The 19,095-nt window shown below is 39.8% G+C and overlaps 1 protein-coding gene across 1 annotated transcript; it reads right to left on the bottom strand.

The window, feature by feature from the left end:
• Positions 1–2,715: 2,715 nt before the first annotated feature.
• On the bottom strand, positions 2,716–4,317 carry LOC147889646 (UPF0481 protein At3g47200-like). The gene has a single exon (XM_087391850.1). The coding sequence runs from the start codon at positions 4,303–4,305 to the stop codon at positions 2,884–2,886; it is 1,422 nt and encodes a 473-aa protein (XP_087247976.1). The 5' UTR covers positions 4,306–4,317; the 3' UTR covers positions 2,716–2,883.
• Between the last annotated feature and the right edge of the window lie 14,778 nt (positions 4,318–19,095).

Genomic DNA, 19,095 nt, shown 5'->3' with positions numbered 1-19,095 from the left:
GAGAGAGAGAGAGAGAGAGAGAGAGAGAGAGAGAACAAGGAGAGAGAGAGATCAAGTAGAGGCAGCGGGAGAGAGGGGGTGGGGGGGGAAGGTAGAGAGAGACGGGGGATCTTATTGGAGAGCCTGAGAGAAAGAGAGAGACAGAGAGAGTGGGAGATAGGGAGAAAGAGATCAAGTAGAGATAGAGGGAGAGAGGGGGGTGATCTTGATAGAGAGAGAGAGGGGGGGCAGGCAGAGAGAGAGAAGGGGGATCTTGCTAGAGAGCCTGACAGAAAGAGAGAGACAGAGAGAGTGGGAGATAGGGAGAGAGAGATCAAGTAGATCTTGTTGCAGGCTTGGGGGGGGAGAGAGAGAGAGAGACAGAGAGAGAGAGAGAGAGAGAGAGAGAGAGGGGGGCTTGGGAGGAGAGATAGAGAGGGAGAGGGAGAGGGAGAAAGTCTACAAAAGAAAGCGATATGGAGGGGAGATGGAGGGTTGGGCCATATCGCGTTCTTTTACACACACACACACACACACACACACACACACACACACACACAAACACACGTCCATATGGAGGGTGATCTTGCTGGAGGGCTCATGGAGGGTTGGGCCATATCGCGTTCTTTTGTACACACACACACACACACACACACACACACACACAAACACACGTCCATATGGAGGGTGATCTTGCTGGAGAGCTTCACAGAGAGAGAGAGAGAGAGAGAGAGAGGCAGAGGGAGATAATGACAATCATTGCAAATGATATCTGATCATAAACTTTGAAATATTTTAAGGATTCAAGCACGCATGATTAACGATCCAGGAATCATGAGCTGGGGGGTGGTGAGATTACATGAGTCAATCAAAGGGATGGTCCAAGCATTGGGCGGTATGTCAGACTGAGTTGAGGAACGATCGGTGTGAAGGACAGATGTCCTCACTTTTTGGAGCACAAGATCGCAACCTTTATTGACTGGTTTGGAGGGGAGGGGTCGCTATTGGCAGACATGATACTCTTATGTGCAGATAATATTGCCCTCTATCCCCCTCGGCAAACAAGTCTACAGAGACACCTAGTGGCCTTGGAGATGTTTTGCAAGGACCTGACTATTAATCTTGGGAAGACCAAGGCTATGATCTTTAAAACCTCATGGCCAGTAGCCTTGCAGACATAGTTTTGCATAACATGGGGAGGAGGAGGTGGAGATCAGTGTACAGGCATATACTTATTTAGCAATAGTTTCTACCAACCCACATCAGCCAGGTGGTTGTTTTATACCCTAGTGAGACATCTTTCTAGGGGAGTGATCTCTTGGCAACTAAGTGGAGGAGATTTGAGAGGCGACAGGCGATATGGAGCCCTCAGCCCCTCATCAACTAGTATGGGGGCAGTTTGCTATACACCACTTCAGACAGAGGCCATCTTTCAATCGGTGACATATTTGCACTGGGTATGGGACCTGCCTAGCCTAGTCAGGTGCCTACTATGACATTGGCTTCGTGAAAACAAGAGGACTTTAAATCCGGAGGCCATGGATAACCAAGATTGGCATCGCAAATCTCCTCATAGACTCTCCTCACAACCTGTTTCGAATCTTCCTCTGACTTGTAAGCATTCAACAACTCCTCTTTTCGCTCCTGGCTTTCCTCATCTTCACCGTTTTGTTCAATACAGCTTCTAACCGCCATCATATCCTGTACGAAAATTTAGCTCATTAGCATAAGAAGTACATGATTAAGTAGCCATGTGCATAAGATATTCACCTCTTCTATTGAGTTCAAATCAAGTAGCCATGTGCGTAACATATCCTCCTCGAATGATTTTCCGGGTCCATACAAAAGGGATCTAAGACAGAATTTGAGTTCAATAAATGAAGTCACGTAGTAACTAGCCATTGTTTTGGAAGGAAAGTGAGAGAAAGAAAGTGAGGGAGCGATAGTGAGAGATGCACAGTGACTCCGCCCCTCCTTTAAGAGTGATAGAAAGTGAGGGAAGAGACAATGACGTAAAGTGAAAGAAGCACCCTTTATGAGGTAGTGTTGTCCTCATGTCACTATTGGTCAGTTATTTATTTCACTTTTGTATTCTTTATGTTGTGGATCACTTTCTTTCAACCTCCATAAGCTCAAGGCTAGAAATTACATCATGATCGGCATCCAAAGCAGCAACATGAGCCTTCAATACTAGTTGCCCCCCCAAAATTTTGTTTTTAATGTCAAAAAATCAAAGCAACTCTGTGGATGCATTTATGATAATAGGATGAAGAAAACATTCACCAAGTTATTTATCACATAAATTAAAGTAATTCTTGTATGAGCATCACAACATTATTGCAATTACACATAATGAATTTTTATTTGTGATTATTGCAAATTGTCTATTAGTAATACTGGAATTTGGAGTTGAGTAACACATGTGCATTACGAAGGAATCATGTTTTCTTGTAGTAACACGTAAGAAGCAAAATGTAAGAGAGCCTCCAATATAGACTAAAGATTTGGATGTTTCTGATCCATGCAAAGAGGAAAGTGAAACGAAATTATAACTTTTGTGTTCAAAGGCAATAATTTTAATATTGGTAATGTTATAAAAATAAGGTTGCACACAAATTAAGGCCAAATGCATGTCTAGATTCAAATGAATGAATGCCATTGTTCGATATTTGAAGCACAGGATAGAAGTATTTCATCCTAAAACGAAAAGCAGCTCAGTCTGCTTCGTGCATCTCCTTATAGTAGATCAAAATGGTCTACGACATCAGCACGAAGTTCGTGATTTAGCAAAACACAGTTAGATTTTGCTAATCGCAGCCAGATGCGAGAGAAATTACTTGCTGAAAGTTATCATCGGCGAGGAGGCGGAAACGGATATTACTTGACCAATACGTGTTGATTCGATCAGTGCCGTTTGTGCAATTCCTTGACGTAGATCAGAATGGTATACAACATTATCACGAACGTCATTACCAGCAGAAGTAAGGCGGAAATCAGAGAGACTGCCAACCAGGGTTTTGCGAGATACCGGCGTCTGAATTCTGCCCGCACCCGTGGAAATGTAGCGTCGCTGTACCGCTTTGCTTTTTGACCCACTTCGCTATACTTCTGCGAGAACACGCACACGGTGTTCCTACCCAGCTTGTTCCACATCTCCGCAACCTGCTTGTTGCTCCCTATCGTCTCCTTTATGATCTTCTTTTCCACTAGCAGATCTACATCCTCCGAAGTATCAATCAAATAATCCATAAAATGAAGATACGAAAGCACATCCACTTTGTCTCCCATGTGGCTTTCGTAGGCGACTAGGTTTCTGAACATTCTCTCTGTGTCGTCCCCCACGTGAATTTTGGGAATCGTCAGCTTGCCGTTCTCGAAGGAGATTGCCATCAAGCTTCGCTCGTGTCCTTCGAGTTTGATACCAGCAGCATGCATCTTTATAGCCCCGGGAACTTCGTCTGGATACAGATCTATACCACCCTCGTGATCAGGGCTGTCTTTGACGGCCGGATCATGTGTGACAATGCAGTAGAAGCAGTCGAGGAGATGCTTGCCATTTTCACCCAACTGCTTCAAGCCGGCGGTGACGTTTTTCGTGGATCTCGTAAATGGAAGAATTCTATGTGCCATTGTCCCCACATAGCCTTCCAATCTCTTGGCGGCTTCTTCATCCGACCTGCATCTCTTGTCCCTCCTGATGATTTCTTTCACAACAAAGAGCGGGATTTGATTTTCGACGAGCAGTAAATCTTGCAGGATCGCCTTTCGCATTGGAAGCGAGATCCTGTGCGAATAAACCTCCCCAAAACTCGACGGAAGGTCAGGGAAATCATGCAGAAATCTGTCTGCTTCATTGTCTTTCGACCGTTTAGAATGTTCCTCGTAGAAAGAATGCAGGACTGCGACCACAAATGCAGCATCTAAAACCAACATCTTAGCCAAATCGCATGCAGACAAGCCCTCCGAGTGAAGTCCGCCGTAATAGAAGCTCCTCATTCGATCCTCCTGCTCGACAAGCCACTTCACGATACGGTCAAGCTCTCCGTCGTCCATGTCTTTCGAAACGGCCTTAGCTGCGAGGAATTTCAAGCTCTGCGTTTCTTCAAAAGCGAGGCGTTGTAATCTGGCCATGTCTGGACGAGGTAGGCGGTCAAGCAAAGAAAGACAATGGTAGGGACCGATGAGGACGATTTGGGGAGTGAAAGCATGGTGATTGACGCTGCGGAGAGGGAAGGGAACTCGGAAGATGGGAGCGACGGGGGGAGGAGGAGGGAGATGAAGGGCCTCTTGGATAGAAACAATAGAGTGAGGGGAGGCATCAGCCATGGGAGATTAGCTTCCAACGAGATGGGCAATTGCACAAATTCCTTCCAACTTCATATCACAAGAATACTTCGAGATGGGCACTTCCTTCAACCATCGTATCAACTCACCTCTCACGCATACAAAGTTCGCCTCTTTACCCAACTCTCAAGCCAACCCACTTGGCATATATCTTGTGTGTGAGAAAGTTTAAGGCTAGCAATAAAAAATGTGGGCCACATATGTTTACATAAAGCCCTTGCAATGCCATGGAATAAGCCAGGGTTATACAAGGACTAAGGCAAAGAAAGTCAAACAACAGAACGAATTGGCCAGAGAAGCAAGAGATGCCCTTCTATAGGCTATCCAAGATTCACCTAAGGATGCCTCAAAGCAGCCCGCATTTAGCTGAGACTTAAATGGTTAGAAGATAGAGACAAGCCTAGTGCTTTTTTTTTCAATGTGGCTAGGGACAAAAGGAAGAAAGAGTGCATCACGGTAATTCACGATGAATTAGGGAGCTTAGGAGATTGCAGGGGTATTTGCTGAGCATTTAGGCCATATAGTAGGTTCTAGGCCGAGCACACTAGATAAGTACTTTGAAAACAGAATGAGAGGTTTTCTGAGTGACATGGCTAGGAGAGTAAGCCCGTTTGAAGGCCTTATGCTTCAGAGACTCTTTTCTTAGGAGGAAATTAGGTTCAGGGTAATGCAACTTCTGAGAAATAACCTTGGGGCACCAACTCCCTTTAGTAAGAAAACCCATCAAAATCTTGAGTATGAGATGAATTTAACAATATGCCATGAGTAGAAATTATTCAAATTAACATGGTTTTGTTCTACACTAAAAGAAGCTTAAAATATGTCTTTACATTGAAATTTGGGTAACACATGAAAAAGTTACATTAATTTGAAAGGAGATGGGTTTTCATATTTTAGTGTATTTATTGTTTTACCTTACCTCATCCAAAAGAACCCCCCCCCCTCCTTGGACCTCACATATTATGAAAAATATGTACAAATCTTAAAATCTTGCATATTTTTCAAGGTATATACCTTAATTTTTAGGGTGAGGGGACATGAAATTTTCATATTTTTTCCTTGCATATTTTAAATCTTTTAAGGAAATCCATGCACATTATATATGGACCTTGTCCCCCCATACCCTAGATTTTGGACAAGGGTAGCAAACATATTACATATTGAGTTGGCGCCCCAGAGAATTAAGACACTAGGTCCAGATGGGAAACTTGTTGAGTTTTGTCAGCATTTCTCGTCGCTCTGCAAAAAAGGACTAACCAATTTAATCCAGTGGCTTTGTAAGAAAGAAAAAATGCCTCACTGCTTGAATATAGGAATCATAAAACTGACCCCCAAAAGCCATAACAAGCTCAATCCAAGTCAGTGGAGGCCATTGACCATGCTCAACACGATATACAGGATTGTGGCAAAGCTGATAGAAAATCGGATTAAGTTCTAGCTGGAGAGGATTATTCATCAAAACCAATATGGTCTCATTAGAGGGAGAAACATTGAAGATGAAGTACTCAATGCAGTGTTGGCAATAGACTTTGCTATGGTATAGAATAAGCAGTATGTGATGTTATTTATGGACTTAGAGAAAGCATATGATCATATATCATGGGAATTTATCATACGCACAATGCAAGAAATTGGATTTGGAGTTAAGTTTTGTGGCATGGTACAAATGCTTGGGCCAAGATAGCTATAAATGGGCATCACTATCACAACTTTGAATTACAAAGGTTAGTGAGGCAAGGGTGTCCACTAGTACCTCTTCTTTTCGATTTAGACAGAGCCACTTTTATGTCAAATAGACAGTCACCTAAACAGTGGATCGTTGAAATGGTTAGTGCTGCAAGATGGATATTCTTACTGCACACAATTTTCATAGATGACAACACTATTTTACTTGAAGGATCTGCAGGGAATGTGTTGAAATTTTTGGATATCTTCAATGAATTTGCTGATCTTTCAGGTTCAAAGATCAATGATAGTAAAACCAAAGCTTTGTGGGTGTCATGGGCAGAGATCACCCACAATGGACTAGCAAGTTTGATTTTAACTAGATCCCCAAATGCCAAATCATTAGATATCTAGGCTAGCCACTGGGAGTTGGTGTAAACTTGAAGAACCAGTTTGATTGGTCCTTCCAAAAAATTAAAGAAAATGTTGACAAATTGTTTGACAAAACACTTTCTCTCATAGGAAGACTAACGGTGTGGCTAAGCATGTCCTGGAGTCTTTATTAGTCTATGTACTGTCCATTCTACCCTTCTCAAACAACTATTTAAAGAAGTTAGACATATGCATTAATAACTTTGTGTGGGAAGGAAGGTGGCATGCCTTCAATTTAGAGCTTCTATTCACTATAAAAGAGGAAGGAGGGTTAGGCTTGACAAGGATGAAAGCGAAGAATGATGCCTTATGCATGAAAAGCCTGATGACAATTGGGTAGTAATCAGCCGTGGGCAAAAATGGCTCTCAATCTGATTTGCACATGTGCACCTAGAGGGATTAGCTTGCCATGGCAAGACTTAGTTATATCAGATCAGGTCTTTAGAATCCCCCAGTCAGAGATTTTGTCAAAGATGCTTCAATTGTGGAAAGCAAAAATAAAGGGATCTACTTGGGGTGGTTGAAGAGTACTACAAGGGGACGCCTCGCTCGAGAGATCCCTGTGGTTTACCAAATGGGATTTTGAGGAAGGTCAAGCTTACATTGACTCTCATCCAAGAATGGCGGCGCAGCTGTTTAGAAAAGGCCTAAGTTCATTCAAGAAAATCTAGGATCCTGGAAGAGGTAAATGGCTCGAACTGGAGCACTTAAGCTGAATATACAGACCCAATAAATCGGAGATACGACTAATGCAGAAGATGACAGGTAGAATAAAAGGGAATTAAAGGTAGCTAGCCAACAAGTTACACTTATCCAGAGACCAATAACTTTAAAGGATTTATATGGAGGATAGGAAAGAAATTTTCCAAATTATCTCTGTAGGACTTCAAAGAGAAACAAGATAATGGTGTCACCTTGTTGGCAAAGAATCAATGGAAGGTCCATGCAGGTTATCCACCTGGGTGACTACGTCTTTTAACTTGAAGTTTCTACTCTGGAGAGCAATTGTGGGAAACTCCCCACTAGAGCAAGGATTGCCAAGTGGAATCCTAGAGTACCTCCTTGTTTCCCTTTCTAGAACATCTTTAAAGAAACACACATGCATATCATGTGGGAGTGCCCTATCTCGAGGGAGTGTTGGAAGGAGGTTGAGAAAAAGCAGAATGATCTACACATAGCAGTGAAGTTCCACACAAGGGATGGAGAAATCACATTACACTACCCGTAACGCCTTCTTTCGACACACACAACATTTTGGAGGAAGAGAGAAGGCAAACAGTCTAAAAGAAGTATTTCAATGGTTTTATCGAGGTATACTACAAATACTAAGCTACAAGAGAAAAGTGAACACCTCACAAATTAAGTTAGCCTTTGCTTTGGCCCAAAAGCAAAGAAAGCGTCAGATTTTGGACAACTCAAATGCCATAGAGAGACATGGTAAAGGGACCCAAGACACAAGTGCCTACATGTGCAAGTTGCTGAAGAGGTGATGAAGGACTTCAAGGATATTGTGGATGCAAAGGAGATGCTTGCAGCTTGTGATACTTCCGGTGTAAGTCGTGAAGCTTACACATCTATTTTCAAAAATTTCAAGTCTGTTATTTTGGGAAAGTATAAGAAGTCTATAGTACCCCTACCCACACCTTGGTCTGTGAGATGTGCACAGCAAGAAATAAACCAATGTGCAAGAGAAATGCTTGGAGGGTACCATTATATAAGGGGCACAATGACTTGGAAGAGTAAAAAGAAATCTGGCTTGCAAACCTTTGAGATGAATGCTTTCAATAATGTCTACTTAGATGTTAATAAACTACAACAAGCAATGGTCAAATTCTATGGCATGAGAGAAGATGGTAAGAGGAAATCCATTATAGCATTGCACTTTACTTAATTCATTTCCTATATCATGATTATCCTAACAATTTCTCTCTTTTATTGTACAGATTGCAATGGCAAGCTCATATTTGTCATCAAAATGGATGAAGCTCAATTAGTGAAAGAACACAAGTTAGAGAGAGTCAGCATCTGCATTATGAATAAAGCCTTAGCCTTTGTTCAAGGGAACGAAGACGTAGAGCAAGATTTCTCAGTGCAATCAGAGAAAGATATATGGTGGCTTGTAGCATTTGAGACTCTGAAAGAGTGCCATGAGACATTGAAGTGGGTTCTAGATAGAACAAGAATCCCATCGACGATCCGAAGACAAGAGGAAGGGCAAACATTGATAGTCGATGGCCATGGAACCTTTCAAGTTGAATGGCATCTTGCTGGTGATTTGAAAACCCTCAAGTGCTTCCATGGTTGTGATACAGGGGCAAATGCAATGAACACGTGCCTTTATTGCATGTGTTCGCAACGTAAGCAAAAGGTTGGCTTACAATGGGAGAATGGCATTCTATCTTGTAGCCAAACGCAAGCTCCCAATCATGACAAGAAGGATCCAAAGTGGGATCCTATCTTGCCCATACCACTTGAGAGAGTACACATATGTACTGTACATGCAGAACTACGTGTACTTGATAAGAAGTTGTATTTGCATCTTGTTTATGCTTGGAATTTAATTTTGTAAGAAGTATCCACACGGTGCATTCTTCCTGCAAAAGTGTCCATGGGGGGAGGGAAGGCAAGGAGATTCCTATTGAACCACAATCTCAACAAAGACAAACATACATTGTCTCAAAATAGTTTGGGTTGGGAATACTGGAAAGCATTGTGTGAATGCACGACCAATAAGGCTTCTCATCCTCAAGTAGCAACTTTGAGAGCTAAAGTATTTACAAAGGTAGCTGCATCAATAAAATTGCTTCGCCAGGTTCAAATCGATGAGATGTATTATGAAAGGTTCAGGATGGCTATGAAAGAGTTTATGCAATTAATGGTGAAAGCATGGGGGGAGTCGCACATTACACATTACATGGTAATCTTGGCACCATCGTAATATTTAGCACTTGCTTTATAAACAGTTTTTGTTGCTAAAATGATTCTCATCATGTTTGCAACATATTCTCTATGCATATAGACCATGGTTTGTACAAAATTAGGGCCCTTTGTCCATTTGGAATGTACAAGGCATGGAGAAGTCGCACTATAGAGCCAAGGCAACCTACTTCAAGAGCTCAAGGCTTAGTAGTGGTGTCACTCACAGCAATGCATTGCATGAGATGTTCAACTGGTTTTTTAGATGTTTTTTAGATGTTTACTAGGAAGGACTTTGAAGTCTGAAAAGGCAAAGGCATCAGATTGCAAAAGTAGTTCAAATTGTATCAAAGAATAGAAGGCATAGTGCTTGGAAATCATCCATAGGGAGTCGAGGGGTCGCACGTTTGTTGCAATGGACTCATTACACTTACAAGTGAAAAAGGTACATAGATAGAAAGGCTCACAGTGTGCTGGTATCCTAGATTGATTGAATGATGGAGGAAGTTGCATATCTTTTCCCATGTAAACATGTTGCACTTTTGCGAGCCATCCTTTCTTCCCAAACTTGAACTTCAAGATGTGCCCCTTCCACTCATGCAAGACATCCCCTTTCTTGCTCTTGGGAAGCTTCTGTGGACCTTTGGCCAATCCTTTCATCACTATCTAGTCATTTAAGCTGTAGGTGCAAGGGATCCACTCATCCAATGCATTTCTGGTATTGTGGAAGACACAAGAGGTCACAACATTGCGTGCTCTTATAGCCTTGCTCCTCACCATGCTTGCAGAGGTTGCAACAACAAGAATGGGACTCCTACACAGGGCAATGCAACTCCAATAGAGGCACAAAAGAAGGAGAAGGAGAGGGACAGAGCAGTAGCAACAGAGGCACAAGAGAGGGAGAAGGAGAAGAGAGGGACAAAGCAGCTCCAACAGAAGCATAGGAGAGGGAGATGGGGGAGAGAGAGAGAGAGAGAGAGAGAGAGAGGAGCTACAGCAAGCACGCCAGAGCAACTTAGTGGTCGTGCTCTACAAGGAAACTATCAGAGCATGATATAATGTGCTCTCTTTAGTCACCTCATTTCACTCTGTGTGGCTCTCTATCACTAGGCTATATGTCGGCCCTTTTAAAGCTTTCCTACAAGTTGTGGTGAACTAAAGTGTTGTAGGATAGAGCCTCTACATGAGGCTTTTATAGTTGTTTATGTTAGAAGCCTTTGTGGAAGAATTTAGCATAGGCTTATAAGATGCAACAAGTCAATGAGACTATGTACTAGATTGTTTGGGTTCTTACCATCTTTGTAATAGTGTTAGGATTGTTTCTACAGTAGCCATCTTTTGGGTTTTCCTTTGCTAGTATCATTTTATGTGAGATAGTCTTATATTTCATGTGTTAAACAAGTCTTAATTACAAAATAATATAGTGTTGCAAGTCCAAAAAACCTAAATTTGATATGGCCAAAGTAATCACCCAAGACTACATATGTGCACAACAATGAAAAGATTATGAATACCTGGAATGGGATATTGCCCATTTGGTCCAAATTTCATGGTAGGCTCACTTGCAAGATGCTTGAGAAATTAGAGCTTCCAAATGAGGATGTTAAAGGAGATGTCGATTTTGAAGGTGTGCCACAACAAGACGTTTTTTATAGCTCGTTATCTCCTTGTTATCAATGGATGCATATGATATTGGTCAAATATTGGAGAATGTTACCTTGGGAAAGCGGTGTATGAAAACCATCGGTATCAAACATATCATTAGGAAAAAAGGGATCTCATTTTGGGGCCTTTTAGCAAAAATGAAAAATCCCTCTCCATCAATCAAAGAGGGCCAACGTAACATTGGGACAATTCAAAAAAACTAGCATAATTCCATAAAATAAGTGTGAAGAGAGTGGGAGAGAAGGAAGGAGTCTCACTTGCAGCTTTCTCACATACAAAATGGGGGAATACACACAAAGGTGGAGGCTGAAAACAGTTTCCTCTTCTTAGTTTTGAAAGCCAAAAGAACTCTCTAAGTACAAAAGGAATAGGTGGACCCTATATGTGGGTCTCAAACCAAACTCAGCTAACTAAGGTGGCATACTAACTGAGCCACTAACTAGAGTACATAAAGATAGCTGTCATCTAGCTATTATTCATGGGCGGTGTACCAACCACATCTGCAGCTAACAAGTCAGTGACATAAATGCACAACGGTCACCCTGGCATATCACTAGTGGAGCTCGATATCTCAACACTCCCCCTCGAGCTCAATCCCTTTCCAGAAGCATAATATATTTATTAATGTTTGATTATTCATCTTCATAATTCAAAGTGCCTTGCATTCAAGTTCAAGGATGGCATCTTCATGTGGAGGGAAAATGTGATTTCCAAGTGGAGTGGCATATGGCAAGTGACCTCAAGACCCTCAAGTGTATGTTCAACATAAGCAAAGGAGACAATTCAAAATCTCTTTGCCTTTATTGCAAGGAGCCAAATATGTCATGGATCCTAAATGGTGGAGGAGAGCACCCAACAGAGATAAGGTTGATCCAAATTTCAAAGCTGTTCTTGAAATTCATTTTTGCATTGTAGATATATACACATTGCATGCTTTATGCCAGAGCATTGAAAAGTTGGTATTTTTATATATTGGATTTGCCAACTGGAAGCTTCATTTGAAAAGCATAAGAAGGAGACACTTCAAGCCTTGGAAAAAGTATTGCCAGACATTGGCTTCCATGGAGAGGATGTTCATATCACAACAAAGCTTAAGAAGTCAAATGGGATAGAAGTTCCTATCAAGACATCTATTGGTGGAGTCAAAGCTCAAAGATTTTTATTACAACCACAACGCAAAAGAAAACCAGGTAAACAATCAAGATATGTTTCCAGAGTGATGTATGGCTTTTGGAATCTTGTACACAATGCAGTCAAAGATCATGAGGGAGATGTAATTGAAAACTGAAGTATGGAAATCCTTAGACAAGCAATTCATTCTTTGTGACAAACAAACTGGAGCAATATTGATCATCATGCATTAGAAGAGGAATTGAAGAATTTTGCAAAAATCAATGAAAGAAGCCTGGATAGCTTGCAATATAACACATTACATGGTAACAAAAAATTTACTCTTTCATTTCCTTATGTCACCTCCTAACAAAACATTGTGAGTTCTATTTTTTGCTAAATGCAAGATATTATCTAACAAAGCAAATTGGCTTCTTGTTTTTAGTAAATGCAGCATATAATCTTTAACCACCTTCCATATTTTGTGAAAAAGTATGGATGCCCTGCAATTTGGTCCACCCAAGGTATGGAAAAGTCTCATTACACTGCATGAAATGCATTTTTTTTGACACATGCAACATTTTAGAGGAGCACAAAAGGCGAACAGTCTCAAATAAGTTTTTAGTGGTTCTATTGAGGTCTGCAAAGGTTGCAAATTAAGAAAAAGCTAGCAACATCACAAGTTAAACTAGCATTCAATATAGCCCAAAAAGAAAGGAGAACGCAAATCCTAGACAACTCAATAGTTGCATAGAGACATGCAGAATGGAGGCAGTTAAAGACTTTTGTAAACCACAAGTGGACAAATAGAGTTTGAAAACTTAGTTATAATACAATGTACTATCTCACTGAAGTGAAAAAATTGACTATATGATGTAAATTTTGCAAAAGACATACAAGAACTTAACTACTTTTTGTCCTATAATCTACAAATCTACTTCTACCTTTTCATATTTAGTTCTCTCTATCTCTTGCTATTGAATTGATTTGTCTTCTTTAAATTGCATGGCTTCATGTGTTAAAGATGCCTCTCTAAACCTGAGAAGATGGTGTTTTCCATTTCAAGTTTAGAGGGCTTGTAATGCCACTTGAATGGGCATATGCAGTGTATGTAAGATCATATCCTACCCTAGAGTAGTTCCTGCCAAGACAATAACCAAAAGTATCATAAGCATAGATTTTTTCGATAAGAATGACCTTGTTCTTCTATTGGTTGATTTGGTCACCTCCAAAAAACTATGACAAATCTTTGGAAAATCAAATAGCTATCTCTCCATCATTGCTTAAATCTCAATGATAAATTAAACTTTTTGTTGTAGAAAGCATCTTTATATAGTGAGAGAGGCCGATAAGCTAGCTAAGACATCTCTTCTTGCTCGTAAAAGTCCTCAAAAGGAAGGAATCATTGAGGAATAATCTTCAACATATAACTGCATAAACCATAGTGAAAATGAGATTTCTATTAAAGGCAACATGGGAAAGGATCAATCAAATGAAAAGGAGATCACCATTCATTGCAACATGATAACAAACATACCAGAAGATGAGATCTTTCAGCTTCATATTTCATCTGCCTCTAGATTGTTGTCCTTCTAGAGGAGGATGCTTCTCTCCTCCAAGGAATGGCTTACTATTATTTTATGCTTCTCCTCTTTTCTAAGATAGTCAAACTTGAGGTTTCTTTGAACCTTCAAGAATGCCTCATCATCCATGGCATAGTTTTCCTTACATTTTTGAGCATCCTGAAAGCACATGGATAGAGCTTCTTGGGAATTGAAATTGTCCTCTATGCATAAGAAGGTGTCATCCTCCACATCTAGCTCAGAATCCACTTGGCAAGCTTGGGAAATCATTACCAATGCATAACCTTCCCTCAAGTTGAATATTGCTTAAATGTCATGAAGAAGGACATACTCCATATCTTCTATTTTAAAAGTGGGAGCAAAGGCATAGCATGACTACAGCTTTCAATGTAAAGTCCTTCAATATTGGATGGCCCTTTAAGTTTCTATGACCTTGGTGCCACAAGGTCCACTACAGTAGATTCATCTCTCTCCTTATCTAAGTTTATTCCCTCCTCTTCATCATGCTCTTACTCCTCTTGAACTGAGGGTTTCTCTGTTGCTTTCTCCTCATCTTGTGTCTCCTATTCATCCTACTCTTGGGCCTGTTGATCTCACGGGTTCTCTATAACTTCCTCCTCCTTTTGGATCTTTGGGCCTTCTAAAATGTCAAACTCATGATAGTTCACGTACACTACAAAGGACAAACTCTTCTCTAGAAGTCAACACTTTTTATTCTGGTGAATGCTGCACTTTGGCTTGGACATGCTGTGGAAAGAGTTCATATATTTTATTCATGTAATTCTTTATCTATATTTTCTTAAGTCTCACTACATCCTTTATATGAATGTAATACTTGTTTGCAATACAAATCCTGCCCTCCTCTGTGAGCTTTTGAGATGCATTGTATTGTTCAGCCAGAATTTCCCTATGATCATCCACCAAAGTTGAATAATCCAACAAATTATTGAACATAAATCATAGAAGATATGAAAATCCTATTGGGCACTATACATATGGAGGAAGTCAAAGAGCATTTCATTACATGACTTTATTCCATCTCCTCTATTGCAGCCTTCAAGCACAAGGGATCTCCCTTCCTTGGGAATAGCTGACACTTCCTGTTTGACCTTCCTCTTTTTTTCCACATCATTGAAATCATGACATCAATATCTACTTGAAAATTTTAACAAGAAAAAAAGTAGGATACATAGATTGAAGGGTTTACCATGCTTAGGGTGCTCCCAAGAGATCACATTAGCATTAAAGTCTATTGTCCTTTTCTTGCACACCCTATGCTTACCTCTTTGATCTAATAGGAAAAATACATTTTGAAATTATAACTAAAAGATATTTACATGAGCAAACATGAAAAAAGTGCTTAAGAAAGAGATTTGACTTGTTGGGTGGGCTTCAGCAAAAATCACTTTCTTAAGCACTTTTCTCTCTACCAAGACATCTGAAATGCTCTACATCCCCATAAAAGTGGCAAAATCTTTTAAGAGCACAACTCCTATTAGAGATCTTAAAAAACAATTACATTATCTATCCATGCTTCAAACAATAACTCCTTTCATATGCACTACTTGAACAAATATGCTTTAAAAAGTCCAAAATGTGCTTAAGAAAGCGATTTGACCTATTGGATGGACATCCAATAGCACCAGCTATTTTCTTTAGCACGTTTTTCAATTATAAGACATCTAAAAAGTTCTAAAGATATATGACATTCTATGATCACCAAGCCTATCAAAAATTTTCAAAAAGTCATCTCATCATCTATTAATGATTCATATAGCAATAATTCTTTGAATATGCTCTACTTGATTAAACAATTCTCAACAGAGTTCAAAAAGTTCTTAATAAAGAGATTTGGCATGTTGGGTGGACTTACGATAGCACAAATCTCTTTCTTTAGCACTTTTTCTCTACTGAAACATTTGGAAGTTATGAAGGGCCTTGACCATTACAATGGTTTGTCTACCCACAAGGTGTATCAAAAATATCATCCAAAGTCATTTCATCCGCTTTTCATGATTCAAACAGCAAATTTTTTTCCATATGAACTCCTTGATCTAATATTTTCAACAAAGTCCAAAAAGTTTTTAAGAAAGAGATTGGCTTGTTGGGTGGGCTTCCAACGACACAAGTCACTTTCTTAAGCACTCTTTATCCAAATGTGACAAACAAGTTACATGGCTCAAAGAAAACTCTCAACAAGCCAAATTAATCTCACAAGGACGCTTCCTCAGGGCATATGATTGATGAATCTACATGGGTTAGGATGATCCTTGGTGACAACATCAGTGGTGAGATCTAGAGTCCTTTTGTGGGACCTCCTACCTTTATCTTTGGGATCTGACAAAATATTGCTTTCAAAATTAGGACCATCCAAAAAACTACAAAATATGCTTAATAATTTTTTCCATATGCATTCCTTGATCTAAAATCCTCAGCAAACTCCCAAAAGTTCTTAAGAAAGAAATTTGGCATGTTGGGAAGGCTTCCAACACCCCAAATTGCTTTCTTAAGAACTTTTTTAACAATATATCTCAAGTAATATATTTAGGCTATTGAAGGCCTCCCTTAAGCACATTTTCTTATCTCTTGGCTACTCCTCGATAGTACAACACCCTCAAGAAATGGTGATGGCAATGATCCTTTTCTCCAAGGCAACAGTGGCAAAAATTCATTGACTGCCTACCTCTAGACCTCCTCTAGATCACTATGCTCTCTACCTCTAGATATGCTCTCTACCTCTAGATATCTGTGTGCATCTCTAGGTTATGTGGATCTGAGAGGTGGAAGGAGAATGAAGACACCTGCATTCGGAGGCCTAAACTACTATAAGTGAGAAGGACAAGGACTTGTAATGGGAAACATGAGAAGGACAACGGCTTGTAATGAGAAGGAGGTAGTCAAAAAACCAAGCAGCTAGAAGTGAGCCAAGTAGAAAGCTGAGCCACCAGAAGCTATGTATGAGCACATAAATGTAAGTTCTATAACCTTTTCATTATTCTCAAATTCTTGCTATTAAGTGTACTTCCTGCCAAATTCATTAACTTCATTGATTGAATTAGTATCATGAGTGACTTAATAAATTACATTATTAACTTCATTGCCATATCATGAACTTTAGTGACTTAACAAATTACTTGAGTTATGTAAGAAATTTCATGACTGACTTCTATGCCATAACATGGAACATACAACCATAAAACCTAACAAAGGAGAATAATGGGAGCCAAAAAACGTCATCCAATAGGAATATTTTAAATATTCATCAAATAAAAACTTTGTACAACATCGTTTGGACATCAAAGCTATGGAGTTCTTTTGAAGAAGCAAAAATGAGATCATTCATGAGGTGCAGCACATGCCTCACCTTCCACTCGTAAGAGTATTCATAATCAACAAACAAGCATTGAACAAATTTGTGTCTTTTATCCTTCTATCATACTTCCCACCTACCTCCATTTGGTTTGCCATGTCTTCTGCATGACATGGTAGGAAGCTACAAAAATCAACATAAGAGCCCAAGTCAACTTGGCATTCCAATAAGCAAAAATTTTCTTCAAGTTATGGATTATTCAGTTACCAATATAATCTCCTTGCTCACAAAAAAACTCAATACAAATTCTTAAGCACAATGAAGATATCACATCACATATAGGCCATATGGATTTACCACTCTCAAAATCAGATTTAACACTTTTTTAAAGTTCTCAAAATAAAGAGACAACACTACTTAAAAGGTCTCAAAATATCAAAAAATGAAACTTAGACAAATGTTATATCCAAGTAACCAGTGTCTTACTATGATTCATCATATGGATTGGTAGTAGGCCTCAAGGCATACTCAGAATCATCCCCCTCTGTAGTACCTACATCCAATCTAGCTCTCTTTGGACATGATGCCTACACAAGTGTCTCCACAATGGAATGCAAAATACTACTATCACTATTAAAAGAAAAGGAAGAACGACTAGTAGCCTAGCTTGCTCACATAAGTGGTGCCATTCCACATCCCCTCTCCACACAAAGGCCACCTGTAGGACACAACAAGCTCAAAATACAACCCACAAAACTAGTGAACCTCTCCATTGATTCTCTAGCATGCCTACTCAATGAGGATCCTACCATCTTCTCTGCGTCTAGAAGAGCTAGTGAGTCCATGAGTCAATTCTCTGCTTGATGTGAATCCTGTCAACAAATAACATCTGGCTCTTGTGGTAGGACATGAGTGGATGGCCCACACTCTAGCAAATACTACCATGAAGGAAAGCATCGGCATAAAAACAATGAAAGTTTGAATACTGCTAAACTTTTCTTACCTATTGTGATAAAAGAAATTAATAGAAGAAAGAAAAACAACCATCAAGTCCTCTCCATTCTCATGACATGTCCATAAGGCATTCTAAGCACTTTATCCCTCACAACTGCATGCCATGCACCCTCCAAGCCTTGAACATGAATGTATTTCTCCAACCATGTAATGTAAGGTCCTCCAAACAAAGATTGTGCCAACATGTTAGAAAGAACAAACTTTTGCAAAATCTCATTGAATTGAGAAAGTATGTTTAAAGTTCTTTTACCTGCAAGAGGAGAGAAGAGAACGAGCCATCCATCATTTCCAACTGTAGCAGCTGCTACATTAATACCATATCTAACATGGTCCTCTCTAAGCTTATTCCATGTGGGAATCCCAACATGTCCCTCCATCTCCAAACCCATTGGAAGTCTAGCAATATAAAGTCTGCAGCCCATTTTACTTTCATGCCCATCCTAGTATAATCCCTCCCCTTGCTAGCAACTCGCTACTAGCAACTCCAAGAGAGAACTCATGTACCTTTTTGTAGGTATGATTCTTCTTGGTAGTAGCAAAATCTTATCCCAAAGTAATGTAATCACCTAACGCCGAACCAAACATAAACATGTCTACTTGGCCATCCAAAGGTTATGGGGGATAAAATGAAAATGTGATGAAATATTTTACCATTTTCTTTTTTCTTGGAATTTCAAATGCTTTAGTAATAAACAAGAACATAAGCTTGATACTTTTTCAAGAAAATAAAGTTGAGATTTTTACCAAGAAAAGAAACCTCAACGACTAGTTCCTCATCCCTAGTCTCATGAGATGGAGTATCCACATCCTCTAATTTTGCAAAATAGAGATTCAAGTACATTAGAATTGTAACTTCCATACATTATTTCTACCAACTAGGCTAGAAAATAATTGATGCATACCTTTCTCTCTCTTAAAGTTGTTTGTTTTGTCTACCTAGAGGACATTCTCTTTGGAGTATCTTCTTTATGAGTCTCAAACTTGGTGAGTGATCAAAAAACATCTCTCTCTCACATGTAAGTATTTTCCCAGCTAGAAAGTCAATCCACCATGGTGTTGAGAGATATGGTGCCATGA

The sequence above is a fragment of the Dipteris shenzhenensis genome, chromosome 20, assembly GCF_047967505.1.
Source record: "Dipteris shenzhenensis isolate YYH24624 ecotype China chromosome 20, Dip_SZ_1.0, whole genome shotgun sequence".
Lineage (NCBI taxonomy): Eukaryota > Viridiplantae > Streptophyta > Polypodiopsida > Gleicheniales > Dipteridaceae > Dipteris > Dipteris shenzhenensis.
The sequence above is the reverse complement of the archived record's forward strand: the minus strand, read 5'-3'. Positions and strand labels throughout refer to the sequence as shown.

Excerpts from the sequence above, each read along its gene's own strand:
- LOC147889646 (XM_087391850.1), bottom strand. The coding sequence starts at position 4,305 with ATGGCTGATGCCTCCCCTCACTCTATTGTTTCTATCCAAGAGGCCCTT.